Below are 20,767 nucleotides of genomic sequence, written 5' to 3'. Positions count from 1 at the left end.
CTACCATACAAAAAACCCCAGAAAATAGGATAGGGGAGCCTGGCTGGCTCAGTGGGAAAAGCATGCATCTCTTGATCTTGGGATTGTGGGTTGAGCCCCATTCTGGGTGTAGGCATTACTTAAATAAAAAATAAACTCAACAGCACATAACTGTTAAGCCACTAAGCCACCCAGATGCCCCGCCTGCACTTCCACTCTTAATGTTTGGCTAAGGCGGCACCTGGGTGGCTCAGTCAGTTAAGCATTGGACTCTTGATTTCCACTCGGGTCATGATCTCAGGGTCCTGGGATCAAGCCCTGTGCTTGGCTCTGCACTCAGCGGGGAGTCTGCTCCTCTCATCTCCTTCTCTCTCCTCCAGTCTCTCCCACCATGCACACTCTTTCTCTGAAATAAATTAACTCTTTAAAAAAAAATATAGGTTTGGCTAAGGCCATGGGAGACTCAAGCTAAAGTAGCCTGTCAGGAGTTCAGCCCCTCCTAGAAATGGGCCTGCCTCAGTATCCCTGCCATCCTCATTCACTGGGAAGGGCGGTCTTGCTGTGGAGGCACTAACGAGTTTTCAGAGCTTAGCAGCTCGAACAGGAAGCAGTTAGGCTTGCCATCGTTGGCAAGTTGTGAGCGGCTCATTGCCATGGCCACCGCACCGGGGCAAGTCCTGTAACTTCTCTGAGCGTTCCTTTCATACAAAATGTGTACCACACCATTAGGACTTGAGGGATGAAAAATGTCCTAACATGCTTCCAGGCACCCCCAAACTAGGTAGCTAAGGGACCTGAACATGTCTGTTGCAGAAACGTCAGTGATTATGAGAATCTAGGACCCAGAGACGAACCAACATTTGGATGTCCTCCCTCCCTTACAACTTGCCATGTTGCACAAACTGTAGTCCTACCTGCAAATGAATTTCATGTCCTTTTTTGGGAAGAGGGGTCTTAGACATAAATGTTAGCATCTGGTAATGTAGGCTTCCTTTCCTTTACTCCAGTGGAAAGTGACTCATGTGAACTGAGAAAGGGGCATATGTTTGCCTAGTGAAGTAGTCACTCTCAGCAGTTAGGATACCGTCCTCATCAGGGGACCTGGTGTCCGGGCCAGTTCTAGGGGTTCCATTGGGGTACAAGCTAGGTTTTAGCATTTGAAAGGACATAAGCTTCCAGAACAATTTCTCCTCCTGTCCTCAATACCCTTTACGTCAGAACCTCATTTCTTCCTGCCTGTTGCTGGCTAATCTAATAATCTTTTGGTTTTTCTTTTGAGGGGGGCATACAGATATGAACCAAGGACCTCTTGATTAACAATCAATTTTTTTCAAGGTTTTATTTATTTATTCATGAGAGACACAAAGAGAGAGAGAGAGAGAGAGGCAGAGAAACAGGCAGAGGGAGAAGCAGGCCCCCTGGGGGGAGGACTCAATCCCAGGACCTCAGGATTACGCCCTGAGGCGAAGGCAGACGCTCAACCACTGTGCCACGCAAGTGCCCCGAACAGTCAATTTTCTACACCATGTTTAAGAGAAACAGTGGAACCACACCAACATCTAACATCCCTACTAGAGCTCAAGTCTTGGGATTTACCAGGACCTTTCTGGAAGTGGTGCTTTAACCTCATGGTGGCATTTTATTTTTTCGTAGTGCTGGCATTTTAATCAGATGGCAGGGTCTTTATCCAGCGGCAGATATTCCCTTCTTCATTCCAGGAACAAGTGGTCTGCCAAGCCCCCACTTCCATTAACCCACAGTCCATCGAACCGCTGGCAGCTCACAGAGCTTAGCTTACATAACAGAAAACCTCCAGGTCTTTTTACCCAATCTTCTGTTAAGTGAAGTTCTGAACTTCCTTTGTTTTCCTCTCAATGGGGAACATTTCCTTTTAACCAAATCCAGGTATTATTAGTTTCGGCCCATGTCCAGCTTCTAGGTGAGCCCTTCTGCTTAGTATAGCCATGTTTGGATAAAGCTACTGTTACTTTTTCAGGGCGATGGTGAGGGTCCATGGCATCCATCCTCACTTCCCATTTCCACAGCAGGCTCCTCCCTCAGCCAACTCCGCACCCTGCTTTCTAATCAATAGATCAGGATGGGACTTAGGGGATAAATAGAAGCAGCTGTTACCAACACACCGAAGTTGACTCATTAAAAGACAAGGACACACAAATGTCTGTTTCCAGAATTTCACTTGGCAGCCAATCGGACATGGGAAATGAGTACTGTGGGAAAGAAAAATACGGCGTTGGGTTTTTAACACGGGGCTTCCTTCTGCCCTGGGACCCGTGTCAGTCATTTGCTGTCGAAGGACCAGGCCCCAGGACAACAGCACAGTCCTCCTGGAGTCTAGTATACTCCATTTGCTGTTCAGCTGGAAAGCATTTTCAGCCTTTCCCATCTAATCCCAGAACCATGATTTATGGCCACAGAAATTCCTGAACTAAACAGAACAAAGACACCAAGGCAAGAGGCCAGAACTGTGCTGAGCAGGAACCCAGAGTCCATGCTTGCCCAGCGCTGCAGTCACTGTCCTGTGCTGCCAAAGACTAAAATAAATAAAAGGGTAAGTTCTCCCCTCCACTCCCCTCCTCCCACATTACAGTTTTCTGGATTCAAAGAAAGTACCAAGGAAGCCAGTGGGCAAAGGGAGTCTGGGAAATGTAGTTTCCAAGATTAATCCCCTTGGATCTAAGAGCAAACAGACAAATAACCAACGTAGGCAAGTTCTTAAGCAAACACACAGTTTCCCATTAGCAACAGAAGAGAACTGCCAGTTAAATCACCTCATCAATTTAAATAAGATGTTTACTTCAGGTCCAGAGACCATCCTGTGTAATTCAGACCCAGTACTGCATGAAATGAAGGAGTCTCCCAGGCTGAGATTGTACCACTTTCCCAAGAGGCAGACATGTTCCTGCCTCTGGCAGTCAGACAAGACACCAGAGCTCGTACACACGGCAAATGCTTTATTTTCATATTAACATGTACACAAACATTAAAACACAGAACACGAACAGAGATCCCACGGCCTTGTTTGTCAAAGCAGGTACAAGGTATTTTAAGTCTCCTTAACTCCAAACTCTCAAATGGGAAAACCACCTTAGAGACAGGGGTGAGGCAACATGTTGGGGCAGAGCCTGGCGCTGCATGGGAGCCCAGGACTAGGGTCTCCAGACGTCCTCTCTTGCAGGCTGAAGGGAGCAGGGCTAAGGGTGGCTGGGGGCAAAGTCTTTTCCTTTGAAGAAATCAGTTAAAGCTACATCAATTTGTTTCTTAAGCACTCACGTTTACTGGAGGAATGCAAGAATTGGCAAGACCTGAGATTCACCCAACATCTGTGGTAACAAGTCCCTTGGTTCCTATGCTCGGGGGAGCCGATCAGCATCAGCTGAGTGTACTTTCAGCCCGAGTCTCATCCTAAACCCGCTCCAGGTTTTGTCCCAGCCAACTGCATCGTCTCTAACAATCTTCTGAAACCAGAGGAGTTCTGCTCTTTAATCCAAATCCCTCTCTGCCACTGATGCTCTAGGCCCGGGTAGTCATTCTGAATCATCAACATATTGAAAGGACTTATCTCTTCTGAGGAAAGGAAGTTCTTTCCCAGGCTCTGGAAACTGGCTTTTGGAAAGATGTATTAAAATAGGAGGACATTCTTTAAAAGGCACAACTACAACTTGGAACTCTGGGGAAATCTACTGCAATAACCCCTTGGCTGGTGAGAAATGCTGGCAATAGCTCAGGAGGTTCCAGGCCAGAACTGTTTAAAAAAAAAAAAAAAAAAAAATTCCAGAACAATTATTTAAGAAAGTCACACTGTGGGCCATACTGTTTCTAAGAACAGGGCACTGACCCCCATACCTGAGGCCTGTTCTGTTGTGGACTGTGGCTTAGCAGAGTAGAGGTAGGCAAAGCGAAAGACAAGCGAAAGTGAACCCTCTACTGGAGAGAAGTGCAGCTCACGATGGTGGACAGTCCACGGTTGGAATAAGAGCTGGCGGGCTTCTCCTTGCAATCCACACCAGCTTCCAACCTCTATTATCTTCCTGAGCATAACTATTTTTCTAACACTTCTTAAAAAAGGTTAGGAAGGGAGGCATATCAGAGAAAGCTAAAGCCAAACATCGGTTTCACAGGAGGAAGGCTCTACCTGGGAACTCTAAAGACGCTCAAGAATAGACCTCTTACTCTTAGTGGTTGGCTCTACTCAAGAACTCTTTCAAAAGGGAAGAGACATGCCCTTCTCCTGTTTTCAGGGGTGGTCTAAGCAGCTTCTCTTTTTGTAAGCTTCTCTTGGTTAGCCCTTTGCTCTTGATCTCTTTTACTAGGAGACTTGAGTAAGCTTTGACATATCACTCATCTTTTCCTAGTGTGAGGGAAAAGGAGTGGTTTTTCAGGGCATTCGCTTATATAAAACCAATCACGAAGTGCCACGCCACGTAGAAAAAAATGAGGCTTCTCCACTGCTCAAACAACTGGTCCCTTTCCTTGGCTCCTACAATGTGATGAACTTAATGCACTCAGCATTAGGAAAGGGTCTGTAAGATTATCAGCTGCCTCCATCTCTGGCCTGGCCAATATCCTGGCACTGCACATCTGGAGTAGATCTGTTGCTGCCACAAAGCAGACCAGATGTGTTCTACCACACACTTCTGCAGAGATGAGACCAAGTTACTAAAAGGTTGTCAACACACAAGGTCAGAAATAGAGCAAATTCTTCACCAGGTTGTAGAGTGCCCTCTTGTGTTCAACTGAAGACTCTTCTGCATCCATGGTGCATCCAAGCAACATGAAGATGGTTAGTCCCTTCTGGGATATAAGCATTCATTCCCAAGTCATAGAGCTCAAGTGACAAGACCACTTAGGCGGGTGTCACATCCTTCAGAAAATGCTTGGTGTACACTCATATCCTAAATGAGGTCCAGCAGAACATCTGATCAGAAATAGAGCTTCCCAACAGATTCACGAAGGATTTTAACCCAAGACATGAATAATGTAGATGGGAGTACCCGTCACTTTTTCGATGGACACTGCAATTATACAATCTGTAGTGTTTCAGTGACCTGGAGTCTTAGAGTTACATCAACCCAAAGGAATCACGATCCCAGAAATTCTAGACCACAGGTAATAAGCAGAAATCTTGGTCAGGGCTTCTAGCTGCTAGCAAACATCTGATATAAACCGGCAGCATGCCTGCTAAGTTCCAGACACGGTCACTCCCACCTATAGATGTGGACCACCTTCTCTGTTAAGGTAGCCAAGTAGCTACTATGGTTCACCTCAAATGGGCAGATGTCCAAGACAGGCTGGCCAGCCTGCAGTTCCTGCAGCAACGAGCCACTGCCAGCATCCCACAGCTAAAAAAGACAGAGATAAGGGTCAGGAGTCATTCAATTCAGCCTGGGGGACTCGCTTGCTTTATCATCAAACAACTTTGTGGGTTTTTTAAAGGTTTTTATTTAAATTCTAGTTAGTTAACATACAGTGTAATATTAGTGTCTGGTGTACGATACAATGATTCAACAGTTCCATACATCACTGGTGCTCATCCCAAGTGCCCCCCCTTAATCCCATCAGACAACTTTCAAAGAGCTGCAGAGAGCACTGCCTGGGGAGTAGACCAGACCATCCCTAACCTTCACAAAGCCAGGATATGCAGCATAGTTTAGGTGTGGCCTTTGCCACTGTAATTAGCAAAGGGTCTACCCATGAGAGGATCTAGGAACCAAGCCTAGCATTCAGCCCTTCCATCAAGATGCCTGCAACTCTTCTAGGGACAGAAGAGTCAATAAAACAAAAAGTCCCTGCCTCTGCCCTCACAAAATCTTCTATCTAGTGCTTATCCTTTTCAAAAACTTCTTACGAAAAAATTTTAATAATAAAAAGTAGGGTAGTTCAATGAACTACCAATCACCCAGATTATTAAGCCTTTTACCACATCAGCTTTACTAAGTCTCTCTCTCTCTATATATATATATTTTTTTTTTGCTTACTTCATGTCATTTTACCCTTATTCTATAGTAGTGTTATCCAATATGGTGACCACTAGCCACATAAAGCCATTTAAATTAAAATTTAAAAATTAAGTTCTTCATTCACACTAATCACATTTCAAGTGTTTATGTGGCTAGTGTAACTTTATCAGTCAGCAGTGCTCCAAAGCTTCATTAGATTTAGGTTCAAGGGCATCTTATAGAAGGCGCCATGAGCTTCTTACTGTCTTATATTAAGAGGCAAATTATTTGTTAACCCACTTACAGTGAGGTTAATGTTGATCAATGTGTTCAGGTCACGACAGACTGACTCTTCCACTGTATAATTCCCCATCAATCATTCATCTGTTGGTTTCACCCTGAACTGATGAAACTGGTACCTGAATCAACTAATTAATTAATTAATTAAAAAGATTTGATTTATTTGAGAAAGTGAGAGCACAAGCAGGGGGAGCCAAAGAGGGAGAGAGAAGAAGGCTCCCTGCTGAGCAGGAAGTTGGACTCGGGGCTTGATCCCAGAACCCCGGGATTATGACCCAGGCCGAAGGCAGATGCTTAACCAATTGAGCCATCCAGGCCTCCCTGAATCAATTATTTTATAGGTGTTTCAGTAGTTCCTTATTATTATTTTTCTTTAAAGATTCATAAGATGGGGGATGCCTGGGTGGCTCAGTGGTTTAGCGTCTACCTTCGGCTTAGGTCATGATCCCGGGGTCTCAGGATCGAGTCCTTCATCAGATTCCCCGCAGGGAGACTTCTTCTCCCTCTGCCTATGTCTCTGCCTCTCTCTCAATCTGTGCCTCTCATGAATAAGTAAATAAAATCTTAAAAAAAAAAAAAAAGATTCATAAGGCAGCCCATAGAACACTATAGCTCACGTAAAAAAGAATGAGGTGGATCGATAGATACTAAAATGAAAAGATATCTATGCTAGAACGTTAAATGGGAGAAGAGCAAATTACAGAGCAGTATGTAAAGTGTGACTTGGATAAAAATAAGCAATCCTACAGACACACATACATACACACACACACAGAAATGTGCAATTATGGAGAACTTTGGCTTTCTGCTCTGTACATTTCTACATAAAAAGATAATAGGCTCACCAAGGCAGAATTTGATGCTTCGTCCCCAGTACACACCAGGATGCTGCCATCATTCTCTGGGTTTTGGAAAATGGCACTTTTGGTCAGTAGTTTGCAAGTAGGTCCCCCAAGGAACGTTTGTACAGGATGGCAGATACAGACTGGCTCTCCAGCATCATCCAGCTTGTAGGACATCTCCATCAGCACACTTCGTAAAGTGTTGTGATTTTTATCTACGAGACAGAGAAATCAATGTTGCTCCATGGGGATGATCCAAAGAAATTCATGAAGTACCTGAACCTCAGATGCTTACAGACTATCTGAGTGGAAAAGCCACTATTTATTAAACCAACAAGAAGAGCTACAAAGCAACCATAATAACAAGAACAAAATAATACAGCACAAATGAAATTCAGAACCCCTGGCTAAGATAAAGCAAGTTATTTCCAACAGATTTTTGCCTATGGGGGAAATAGTTCTGAGCCTAAGCTATCCTTTTTTTTTTTTTTTTTTTTTTAAAGATTTTATTTATTTATTCATGATAGAGAGAGAGAGAGAGAGAAAGAGAGACAGGCAGAGGGAGAAGCAGGCTCCATGCAGGGAGCCCGACTTGGGACTCGATCCCGGGACTCCAGGATCACGCCCTGGGCTGAAGGCGGCACTAGCAGCGCTAAATCGCTGAGCCACCTGGGCTGTCCCTAAGCTATCCTTTTTAGTGAAATCACTATATCCTGCCAAACCCCTGGCTCAGGTTTTTATCTTCCTTAAGGGCAACAGAAGACAAAATTGCATTGAGGGTGACTCACTGGCTTGAATTCCATGACTATTCTAAATCACAGGGGCTTCTAAAGTGGCCAGCTCACTCCACAGAGTACCTGGTGGATTCCTCACGCAAGTGAGGAGCAGAGGAAGGAAGGCTCTAGGGAGGAAGGTGGGGCCACCATCTTTTTTTTTTTTAAAGATTTTATTTATTTATTTATGAGAGACACAGAGGCAGAGGGAGAAGCAGGCCCCATGCAGGGAGCCTGACGTGGGACTCGATCCCAGACCCCAGGGATCATGACCTGAGCCGAAGGCAGACGCTCAACCGTTGAGCTACCCAGTTATCCTGTAGGTGGGACCACCATCCTGAATGCAGTAGCAAGAGCTGTTAGTCTGTGAGGGGTTTCTTGGTGCTACCTGAAGGGCAGGGCAAACTCTCCCTCTCTCCCTTGAACCAATGTGCTCCCAGACAAACCACAGAAAGTCCGACCAGGACATCCTAACACTCACCGGGCCTGTAGGTCACAAGACAGTGCCGTGTGCTGCTCTCTGTCTGAAAGTCTACATAGCCCCCTGGCTCCATGGGCAGCGTATGAGGCCAATGAGAAAAGCCCATTTTTAGCTCCCAGAAGGAAGCGTTCTCCAAAGTTCCAGCCAACACCCCACCATATGGAAATGCAGATGAGGCAGCTCTGGGTATGTAGGATAGGGACACCAGCGGGCATCTGGAGGGAAAGAAAGAAAACTGTTTCACATTCCAGTACTTGTACAATTCCAGACTCCAGACCCCAGTGTCAGGAGCCCCCGAGCAGTCCTACCTCTACAGAAGAGGTTAAATAAAGACCTTCTGTGGGTCACTATCCTTTGACATTGGATCAAAACTACCAACCTACTCTAACAGTACAAGATCACAAATCCAAGAAGCTTGACTGGTGTGAAGCTTCTAGTAAAGGGGTTGGCCACAGACACAAGTAAAGTCAGAAAGGAAATGCAGGAAAAAAAAAAAAAAAAGGAAACGCAGCTCACACATCTAATAAAGAGCTGTAGCTGACAGATCCTTCAATTAAAATATAGCCTGAGGCAATTGCATTTTTCTTTTTAAGTAATCTGCACACCCAACATGGAGCTCCAACTCAAGACCTCGGAGATCAAGTCATGTGCTCTTCCAACTGAGCCAGCCAGGTGTCCCTGAAGCAACCACATTTTAATTCAGAAACAAGATTGTTTCTTTAGACATATTCTAAATCTCTTTCTGCAAGCATATGACCAGAATTGTATGCCAAGAATTCTCTCAGAAGTTATTAGCCTGCCACTATATTCCTATGAACTTTGCTTCTGCTGAAGTTGCCAAAGGGGTCACTTGGTCTGCTTTCTTTCATTGCCCTGTCACAATGAAGCAAACTAAAGCAGAAATGAACATTACATACAATTACCCTTTCCTTGCTATTTGCTCCATGTTCTTGCCTACTCCGTCTGGATCCCTCTACATCAATGGCAGTTAGCATGTTTGTTAGGAGTTGACATCTGTAAAAGTTTACATCAGTTCTCTTCAGGCCCGCATAACTGAAGCATGAGTCTACCCCACCCAAATGAAAAGACTCCAAAGTGCTGAGCCTAGGTTTAGTAACCAATTACTATATCGTTACTATAGTGGTATTTTTCTTTCTTTCTTTTTTTTTTTTATTTTTATTTATGATAGTCACACAGAGAGAGAGAGAGGCAGAGACACAGGCAGAGGGAGAAGCAGGCTCCATGCACCAGGAGCCTGACGTGGGATTCGATCCCGGGTCTCCAAGATCGCGCCCTGGGCCAAAGGCAGGTGCCAAACCGCTGCGCCACCCAGGGATCCCAGTGGTATCTTTCTGTTTAGATCCCCTCCCCCCTTTTAAAATATATTCACATTGGAAATAGAAATTCTCTTTTAAGATACTTCTCATTTTGGCCTAAGTCAGACTCCACCACTTCTCCTTTTGAGAAATTTATGCCTTTAGGAGAGTATTACACCCAAATGGTACTCAACACATTCTGAAGAGTCATAGTGGTGCAGGTGGCCACCCATCCTCAGAATTTGGGCTGACTCTAAAAATCTCCCAATTCTGTAACTGGATTATAAATGATAAATCATAGTAACATGGTATCTTTAGACCAAGTTTGTTTAGCTGGAGGTTAGGGAAGTTTTAAATCATTTTTTTATAGGCCTTTTACTGATCTCTTCCTCTGCAATAGCTGTAACAAGCCAAGACACGTGACAAAGGTCACACAGCTCCTATGCAGTAGAACCGGGTTTTGAACACAGATCTGACTTCATTTTGCCATGTTGGGTGATGAGTGACTGTATGAACCTGGCTATACTTGGTACTAGGACTTTCTACCATGTAGAAATATCATGAACACATACAAAGGATCTTAGGGAGTCCAAAATGAGAAGACATCACTGGACTCAGAGAACTGCCCTCTGTGAGAAATTCTGACCAAATGTAAACATTCTCAAAAGAGAGGATTCATATCCAACAGAAAGCTGCTATCTACAGGGAAAAGTAAGTAGCTCCCTACCTGGCTTTCTGGGGTGCTAACTCCTGGATATGAGAGCTCGTGTTTCGAAGGTCATAGAGCAGAATCGAACCATTGACCAGTCCGGCATAGATGTGATTACTTTCATCAAGACACCAGCAGCAGCTCCAGACAGGACGTCCTGCATTATATGTCTGGACCACTGTATTTGTCTCCAGGCTGTGGAGATATAAGACTTTTACAATTACGCATTAAGAAAATCAAATATATAACAAAGATATAAAGATTATCATTTCACTGATAATCTTTTTAAAAAACAGATGATATTTATTTGAGAGTGAGAGAGCAAGCACAAAGGGGGTGGGAAGTGGAGGTCAGAGGGAGAGGGAGAGGCAGACTTCCTGCTGAGCAGCAAGCTGAATGTGAGGCTCAATCCCAGAACCCTCGGATCATGACCTGAGCAAAAGGTAGACACTCAACTGACTGAGCCACCCTGATGCCCCCAATGATAATCTTAAGAACATACCCACACAGCCAAACTATTTTGGGATTTCCAATTTTCTCTAGGGATTGCCTAGTAACCCCTTTTAACTACAAATTATTTGTTTTGGGGGATGTAAGTTTTCCTCTTGAAATGTAAGGAAAATAATATAAGTTAAAAAGGTATTTAAACAGCACATTCCCCACTCTACCTCAATTCTCCATAATTATCTATAATACAGGTATTCAATGCTAAAAAATTAGAATATACCTACAAGAAAAACAAAACTAACTACCCAGAACTACCCAGAGGTAGTCATTAATATCACTTTAGTCTTTAACCTGCACTTTTTTCACCTATTTTTTAACACCACTAGGAAAAAACACAACACATACATAAATATAAAACAATGTTATATTGAGTTTTGGGGCTAACTAAGCTGAAGCATTTTTTAAAAAAAGATTTTATTTATTTATTCATGAGACACCCACACACAGAAAGGCAGAGACATAGGCAGAGAGAGAGAGAAGCAGGCTCCATGCAGGGAGCCCGATGTGGAACTCGATCCCGATCCCGGAACTCCAGGATCACGCCCTGGGCTGAAGGCAGGAGCTCAACCGCTGAGACACCAAGGCGTCCCAAGCTGAAGCATTCTTTTTTTTTTTTTTTTTTTTTTAAGCTGAAGCATTCTTAAAAAGTCAGAAGGCTTATCATGCCTGATAGTGATATCATGATGTGCCTCAGATTTAACTGCAGAACAGGAAGCCAACCATCAGATGTCTGATCAGAACTACTTTCTAAAAGATGAAGGCACTCAGCACATTCAGATCTGGCTCACAGAAGTCGCAGGGCACATGAAGGATAAAATACAGTAACTGAGGGTTACTGATGAGAGAGAAATCACAACACCTCAAGACAGTAAGCTCCTGGAGAGTATTTTTGTTTAGCAGGAGGATCCCAGTAACAGACCAGGAATAAGCAGTTCCAAGCTGGTAGGTAACCTCGTGGTGCCCAGTACCAAGGCTCCCTCCATATTGTCATTCAACCATCTCTAGGGTGTTTCTCTCATCTGCCTGGCTTAAGATGTATGTTGTGATACAGATCATTTTTAAAGAAACAGGGCATTGCATATACTGTTTTGCAGCCTATTGTATCTACTTTGAAAAGCAATACATTTTAAATTCAATGACCCTGGGCAACCCGGGTGGCCTAGCGGTTTAGTGCCGCCTTCAGCCCAGGGTCTGATCCTGGAGACCCGGGATCAAGTCCCACATCGGGCTCCCTACATGGGGCCTGCTTCTCCCTCTGCCTGTGTCTCTCATGAATAAAAAAATAAAATCTTAAAAAAAAAAAAAATCAATGACCCTGGATCTCAGAAGACAATGCCTCAGACCAAAAAAAAAAAAAAAAGAAAGAAAGAAAGAAAAATGAGTTAAAGCCATCCTAACACAGATACGAATTTCTATGCAGTTCAACACTAAAAGCCCAGGCCCCATCTTCCTCCCTGAGGCACTCACCTGGTTAGCTTCACAGTGCTGTCTAGGGAAGCCGAGAGTAGTAAGCCTTTGGACCGACTACTGAAAGCCAGTCCTCGGATCTGTTTGCCATGCATGGGAATGTACTGACTGCTTTTCATGTTGGCAGTACTCAACATCTTAACGCCAAAGCCTGCCAACGACGAGAGAGCATGAAATCACTGAAAGTCAATTTAAGGCAAAGCAAACTACCTTTTCAAGTAGCTCTCTGTTCAGCTTTCCTGGCATCTAAATTCCTGGAAAACAGCTGGTTAAACGAAGAAAATAAAAATTCCCCAAGGTCATAATTATTTTAAGAAGTATATTCCACTCCAGATATCTGACAACAGGTGAATGGGTAAACCACTACACATACATGTATATAACATACAATGGAATAACTACCCAGCAATACAAGGAAATGAACTATTGATATACATAATAATATGGACAAATCTCCAAAACTTTATACTGAAAGAAGCCAGACAAAAAATGATTATGATTATGTATGATTATGTTTCTGTAAAATTCTAAAAAATGCAAATTAATGTATAGTGACAGAAAATAGATCAGTGGCTGCCTAGGGATGAGGAGAGGGGGTAAGGGCAGATGGGGGAGATGGATTATAAAGGGCATGAGGTATGTTATCTTGATTGTGGAGATGGTTTCAGAGGTATATACATATATCAAAATTCATTCAACTATATACTTTCAATATGTGCAAATTATTGCATGTCAGTCATATTTCAATAAAGCTATTAATATAGAGATCCACAGACAGTGAAGATACAGAGAGAGTGAAAACAAGGAATAGAGATATGTGATTTCTATGTCAGGTGGTCAAGAAATGGCATTTATCTGAATGGAATAAAAACAGATGACACTTCAAGTATTCTAATCAATTTGCAGCATTCCAAAGGGGAAAAAAATTCCCCCCCAAACTTGTCCTTTTTAATTTATTTGTTACTCTCTTCTCTTCCTAGGCTCTGATAATGTATTTATTTTTACTAGGTATCTATTATTATCCAAGTTATCCACAAACAGAATTTGTCAAATTCTAGATTCAGGAGAGCCTCGAGTCACATTTCAGCCTCTCTGGGGAACAAAGTGAGAAAAATTTATTGTGTTTTCTCTTGAAACAGAATTAATTAGGAGAGCTAGAGAGACAAACAGGGAAACTATAGGCCTTCAATCAACAAGGAACACGAATACTGACCTAGTTAATTATCAAAGGAAACAAAGATAAATTAGTACCAAAAGGCTTTCAAGAGCTAGCTATGCTGTGTGGAATAGATGTATTATGGAAAAAGGAACAGATCATACTCAATTGGGAGAACAATTAAAAAAGTAAGTATTTTCCCAGTTTATACGGAAGGCTTTATTTGATAAATCTTTTATTAAAGATGTGGATGGGAAGAGAAACATTATAAACAATTCTTTTATGTTCCCCTTAACCAGAGCTTCTCTCAACTCCCAGCTATCAGTAAACAGAAAAATACACAATAGTCTAGGAATCTTCTTTTAATCCTGTATATACCTAAGTTTAGGGGGACACAGATTGATTGATTGATTATTTATTTATTTATTTATTTATTTATTTATTAATTATAGACCTAGAGAGAGAGGCAGAGACACACAGGAGGAGTGAGAAGCAGGCTCCATGTCAGGAGCCCGACGCAGGACCCGATCCTGGGACTCCAGGATCGCGCCCTGGGCCAAAGGCAGGCGCTAAACCACTGAGCCACCCAGGGATCCCCCGGGACACAGTTTTGAAGCATTTGAATGGAACTTGTAAGTGGGTAAAAAGGAAATCAGGCTGAAGCCAAAGGACCTGGCAGCTGGGAGAAATCATACGCTAAAGATCATGGAAAGAAACATCTACAACAATTAGAATGATTTAACTGGGTATATGAGATTTGGTTTTCAACATTAAGGCAATCTAAAGTTAAGCTTTTTAAAAAGCACAAACATGAAAAAATTTAGTATTTACTGTATTATTATCAATTCTTAATCAATGTATTGCCAAATTCTTTTATTTAGAATTTGTCAATTTGAATACTACTGAAAATAAGTATTAAATCTTGTTTCAACTTGAATTAGCCCTTGGGATAGTAATTTTTACTTTTCTGAAGATTTATTTATTTTAGAGAGACAGAAGTGATCAAGAGGGAGAGAGTCCCAAGCAGACTCCCCACTGAACGTAGAGCCCAATGTGGGGCTCAATCCCAGGACCCTGAGACTGCAACCTGAGCCAAAATCAAGAATTGGATGCTGTGCCAACTAAGCCACCCACGCACCTCTGGATAGTGGTTTTTTTTTTTTTTTTTGGATAGTGTTTTTAAAAATATTTCCAGTCTAGGAAATATCCATGCTCAATCAGTAGAGCATGTGACTCTTGATCTCGGGGTTCTAAGTATGAGCTTCATGTTGGCTGCAGACATTACTTTAAAAAAAATCTTAAAAATTTCTACTCTAAAATCAATCTTTGACTTTATTTATTTTTTATTAAAAAAAATTTTTTTTTTCTAAGTAAACCCTGTAACTCAACATGGGACTCAAATTCAAGTCTCATACTCTACCAACTAAGCCAGTCAAGTGCCCCCATGAATCTGTGACTTTAACAGGACATATAGGGATGTTCTTCTCCTCGGATGATATCAGTAACCCATGCTTCCAAGTACCTCATCTTCTCTTACTTTATCACAGTTATTAATTAGCATTTCTGAGCTCTTAGTGAATATATTTACAGAATGAAGCCAAGGGACACTAAAGATATCTTTGTAGCACCTTAAGAGTGCTACATCTGCATTAACAGACTAGGAAAGCTGATTTGGTGGGCCATGGCCAGTGTTCACCCACTAGTGAGTCCTGGATTCTATAAAAAAAGGAGATCAGTGAAGTCTCAATTAAGGAGATCAATGAACATGAAAGCTGAGGTTCTGGATTGTTCACCTGGCAGGAAGGAGGCCTCAGGGGAAGGCTGTGACATCACCAGGCAGCTGAGAGTGTCACAGTATGTCATGATTCGGCAGTTTCCTGTCTGAGACACTGTGAAGGTCTTCTGGAAATGGTACTTGTGCTGGCTCTGGCTGGAGGGCAGGCAGTTTGGGAAACATGCTTGGGAGCTCCTGGGGTGCTGTGAAATCTGCTCTCGATGCTGCACGATAAGTTTCTGCAAGTCCTAAAACGAAAAAGATTTTGTAAATGTGAAGGCTTTCCATTTCCTATTCCCCTCATGCACAATTCCTTCATTTAACATGGGGACATTTCTTATCTATTACATGGAAATGCTGACACGAATCCCAGAGCACTGCTGCAGTTTTCACAGTATTTCAACAAGCAGCTGAACTAAAGAGAGCACAGATCATAAAATATTAGGGCTGAAAGTCTTTACTAGGCACATTGTCTATAGCCCTCGTTCTATTGGTACATTCAGGGAGGTAAAATGACTTAAAATTCAAATTATCAGTGGGCTGTTTAATTTTTAAAAGTTCAAATTGCAGGATTCATCCTAAAATGTATACGCTTCAGACAAATGCTCTTAATCAAAAACAGAATCAAGAGTTAGTCTTGCTTACTTCCTGAAAAACTTGGTAAATCCTTACTTGTATGTGAGATGAACCAAAGTTGTATTTAGATCCCTTTGCCATTCCTATCTCCAAGTTCTCTGGATAAGAAAGGGCAGACTCACCTGCACACGACTATGAAGCTTGCTGCATTCGTCAGTGAGTACTTGAAGCTGGAGCCGGCACTGTGCTGATTCTAACTCCGCCTGCTTCCTTAGCATCTGCTCCTTTAGTAAGGAACTAGAAGAGGGAGCCAACAACAGGAGAAGATTAGGACTACAGGACACTTCTCATCAAGACATCAGATTAAGTTCATGCTATGATACACACGTCATGCTGTAAATAGTCACAGTGGTGAATAAAATGTAACAAAAGAAAAATCTCTCACATCCAGAAACACTACAAAAAAGTAGCACGCAGGGCTGACCTCACAAGTCACTGGGATTCAGCATGAACATCGGCAGTTATAGCCAGGAGTTTGGCTTTTACTAGGAAATGAAACTAAAAATGCAAAAATGCTGATTGAGAGAACAGAGCCAAGCCCACTGCTTGAGTTAGTACCAAATTATAAGAGTAAAATGACATATTAAAAGACCAAGGTTATCCACTGGATTAAAAGAAAATAATAAGCTACCAGCTCTGTTCATCAGATACTGAAATAAAACTACAAAAATGAAGCTGAAGTTGAAAGGAACAATGCACAATGAAAAAATACATTCATCAAGAACAAAAATTATAAATTTGCATATACCTAAAGACACTTTCAAAATATGAAAGGGGAAAAAAAAATTTCCACTCAGAAAAAGATGAAAACTGGAAAGGGGGAACAATGGAAAGTTCAAGAGAAGCCATAAACTAGCAAGGTACTGGAATTAAGATCAAGAAAATTAGATAGGGGCCATGGCTGGCTCAGTTGAAGGAACACAGGACCCTCAATCTCAAGGTTGTTGGGTTTGAACCCCATGATGGGCATAAAGATTACTGGAAAAAACAGCATTTTCCATATGCCAGATGACTGATTAGTAAACGTAATAAGAAAAAGTTCATTCACAAGAGCAATTCTAACAATAGCAACCTAGGAATAAAGTTAAAGAGCATGCAAGACCTTTATGAAACAAGGTATACTTGTAAAAAGCACAAGGAGACAGAAAATTAGTGGAAGGATATTACATAATACTCATGGCTAGAATGATTTGAAATCACAAAGATAGAACTTCTCAAGTTACTCTAAAAATTTCAATCAATTTCAATCAACTTTTGAAGTTCCCTTTGAAATCTTGACTGAAATTGCATTAAACGGAACTTAGGAAACTATTTTTAAAATTAATATGGAAGAGCAAAATGCCAAGAATATTAAAGTCAATTTGCAGAACAAGGTGGGAGGAGGTATTTTAAATTATAATATAAATTATAATTATAAATTATAACTTCAGAATACTGGGGCGAGAGCTAACAAAGAGACCACGGAACCTAAAAGTAGTCCATTCATATATAAAAACTTAATCTAGGATAGAGGTAGCAATGAAAACTTACACAGGAAGAACGTATCACTTAATAATTATGCTACAATACCTGGTTATCCACAAAATTAGGTTTAAAAAATAGTTAAAATCTACATAAAAAACAAAAATTCTAAAGACCTTTAGAAGATGTTACGTCTTTATGACCTTGCAGAAATGGAGACAAAACCCAAAACAAGAGATACAGTACTATATTAAAATTAAAAATCATGTCCAACAAAAGATAACATAAACAGAGATAAGCCACAGACCAATTTGGCTATTGTAAAATAATGCTGCTATGTATATTGCTATTTGCAATATACACAACCAGAAAACAATCAGTACAGGTGACCCCTGAACAACATGGATTTGAACTGTGCTGGTCCACTTTCTGTGGATTTTTTTCAATAAATACACTGGAAATTTTCGGGGGGGTGGGGGGTTGTAATAATTTGGAAAAGAAAAAAAGTAAATCTTGCCCATCTCTCTGCACCATGGCTTATATGAACGAAAACTGGAAACCAACTTAACTGTCCACCAATACAAAACACATACAAGGAAATTCTAAATTAGAGAACTAGAACACTCTACAGAAGTTAGAATGAATAAGCTAGAGCAAGCCTAGCTAGAAGATGTACCCCAAATATAAATTTTTAAAAAATATTTTATTTATTTATTCATGAGAGACACAGAGAGAGGCAGAGACACAGGCAGAGGGAGAAGCAGGTTCCATGCAGGGAGCCTGATGTGGGACTTGATCCCGGAACTCCAAGATCATGCCCTGGGCCAAAGGCAGGCGCTAAACCGCTGAGCCACCCAGGGATCCCTATTTTTAATTTTTTGAAGAGCCTTCATACTGTCTTCCACAGTGGCTGCTCCAGTGTGCATCCCCACCAGCATTGTAAGAGGGTACCTTTTGCTCCACATCTTCACCAACACTGTTGTTTCTAGTGTTTTTGATTTTTAGCCATTCTGTTGTGAGGGATATCTCATTATAGTTTTGATTTCCATTTCCCCAATGATGAGTGATACTGAACATCTTCTCTTCCGTCTGTTGGCCATCTGGATGTCTTCTTTAGAAAAATGTCTGTTCATGTCCATTTTTAAAATTTGATTATTTGTTTTTAGCGTGTTATGTAAGTTCTTTATATATTTTGGATACTTACCTTTTATTGGATATGTCATTTATGAATATGTTGTCTCATTCAGTAGGTTGCTTTTTAGTTTTGTTGGTTGTTTCCTTTGCTGTGCAGAAGCTTTATTTTGATGTAGTCCCAATAGTTTATTTTTGCTTTTGTTTCCCTTGCCTCAGGAGACCTATCTAGACAGATGTTGCTACAGCTGATCAGAATAATTACTGCCTGTGCTCTCTCCTAGGATTTCTATGGTTTCAGGTCTCACATTTAGGTCCTCAATCCATTTTGAGTTTATTCTTGTGTATGATGTAAGAAAGCGGTCCATCCAGTTTTCATTCTTTTTCATGTTGCTGTCCAGTTTTCCCCAATATCATTTGTTGAAGAGACTGTCTTTTTTCCCACTGCATATTCTTTCCTGCTATGTCAAAAATTAATCACGTAATTGTGGATTCATTTCTGGGTTTTCTATTCTGTTTCATTAATCTATGTGTCTATTTTTGTACCAGTACCATACTGTTTTGACTACTATAGCTTTGTAATATAACTCAGTCTAGAATTGTGATACCTCCAGTTTTTTTTTCTTTAAGATTTTATTTATTCACGAGACACACACACACACACACACAGAGAGAGAGAGAGAGAGAGAGAGAGAGAGAGAGAGAGGCAGAGACACAGGCAGAGGGAGAAGCAGGCTCCATGCACCGGGAGCCCAACGTGGGATTCGATCCCGGGTCTCCAGGATCGCGCCCTGGGCCAAAGGTAGGCGCCAAACCGCTGCGCCACCCAGGGATCCCTGTTACTGCCAGCTTAAGTATCAGAGCTGATTCTAAATTGGTAGGGATAGCTAAGTGCTCCTGCAGAAGGAACAGCTGCTCTATTCCTTCTGAATCTATCTGTCCCAGTCAGCACACAGCATTCAGGCTCTGAAAGCTGAGGCTTGTCAGAAGTACAGAACACAAAAAGGAATAGGTGGCATGGTCTGCTATCTATCATCCTTCTTTTATCTTCCCCTCCTTTCAAGGAATGAGTTTTCCATGACCCAGGTGTCAGTCTCCCCAGAATGAAAATGTTATGTGATGAAATATCAGTCAAGGCTCCCTAGATTATACGATAAAAATTTTATTTAAGCTGGCAAATTAAAATCAAAAATCAATGTACTGACTTATACAACTGAGAAATCCACTGGAGTCTAACTTCAGACATGGCTGAATTGAGGGCCAGGAATCTATCTTTCCATTTCTCAACTCTGCTTTCTTGTGCATCAACTTCACTGTTAGGTTGGTTCCCCCATTCTATGGCTGAGATCTCAGGTATATATTCAATAAGCCTGGGGCCCATGTTCATTGAGCTAGCTAAAGTTACAATTAGTTATTACCCTAAAACCTCATTTTTTATTTATTTGAGTACACTCTAGAGTGAGGGCATGCATAAGCGGGAGGGGGATGGTGGGGAGGAGCAGAGGAGAGGGAGAAGTAGGCCTCTCACTGATCAGGGAGCTACTCAGGTGCCCCTAAAACCTCATTTTTAATGCATGGAGAGCAAACCATTTGACCTCCTTCAGAAGATATCAGATATGTATTATAAATCACAATGTGAGGGGCACTTGAGTGGCTCAGTTGGTTAAGCATCTTCCTTGGGCTCAGGTGATGATCCAGGAGTCCTGTCTGGGATTGAGCTTCGCATCAGGCTCCCCACTCAGTGTCTGCTTCTTCCTCTCCCTCTGCCCCTCCCTGCCGCTCGTGTGCTCTCTCTCTCTCTAATAAGTAACTTTATTTTTAAAGATTTTATTTATTTATTCATGAGAGACACAGAGAGAGAGAGAGAGAGAGAGAGAGGCAGAGACACAGGCAGAGGGAGAAGCGGGCTCCATGCAGGGAGCCCGACGTGGGGCTTGATCTCGAGACTCCAGGATCATGCCCTGGGCCAAAGGTGGCGCCAAACCAATGAGCCACCCGGGCTGCCCAAATAACATCTTTAAAAAAAAACAACTCACAAGGTAAAAGAGATTGCCAGTGATCCCCAGAGATCCCCCATCACAGTTCAAATAAAGCCTCAGAACCACATTAAGAATGATTCATACCTCCTTTTCAGAATTTGCTCGGTAGGTAAATTCTTGCCACCTACCTTTTCATGTGCTCGTGTTCACTAGTGTCCAGAGCTCTTAGGGTTCGGGCATAAAGAACGACGATGTCACTGTGCTTGGCTTTCTTGTTGCACTAAAGAGCACAACATGAT

General features: G+C 42.0%; 1 protein-coding gene across 1 annotated transcript in view; it reads right to left on the bottom strand.

Annotated features, from left to right (window-relative positions):
- Positions 1-2,931: 2,931 nt before the first annotated feature.
- Positions 2,932-20,767, bottom strand: part of RFWD3 (ring finger and WD repeat domain 3) — a 34,356-nt gene continuing 16,520 nt past the window's right edge. Inside the window, exons 6-13 of the mRNA XM_025993043.2 lie at positions 20,657-20,748; positions 16,020-16,134; positions 15,281-15,509; positions 12,332-12,482; positions 10,376-10,552; positions 8,333-8,547; positions 7,082-7,293; positions 2,932-5,339 (exon numbers count right to left, since the gene is read on the bottom strand). Coding sequence (XP_025848828.2) covers positions 5,196-5,339; positions 7,082-7,293; positions 8,333-8,547; positions 10,376-10,552; positions 12,332-12,482; positions 15,281-15,509; positions 16,020-16,134; positions 20,657-20,748 — 1,335 coding nt within the window. The 3' untranslated portion in view covers positions 2,932-5,195. The remainder of the gene's footprint in view (positions 5,340-7,081; positions 7,294-8,332; positions 8,548-10,375; positions 10,553-12,331; positions 12,483-15,280; positions 15,510-16,019; positions 16,135-20,656; positions 20,749-20,767) is intronic.

Source organism: Vulpes vulpes, chromosome 12 (genome assembly GCF_048418805.1).
Source record: "Vulpes vulpes isolate BD-2025 chromosome 12, VulVul3, whole genome shotgun sequence".
NCBI classification, from domain to species: Eukaryota; Metazoa; Chordata; class Mammalia; order Carnivora; family Canidae; genus Vulpes; species Vulpes vulpes.
Note: the sequence above shows the minus strand (reverse complement) of the source record. Positions and strands in the feature narration are given on the sequence as shown.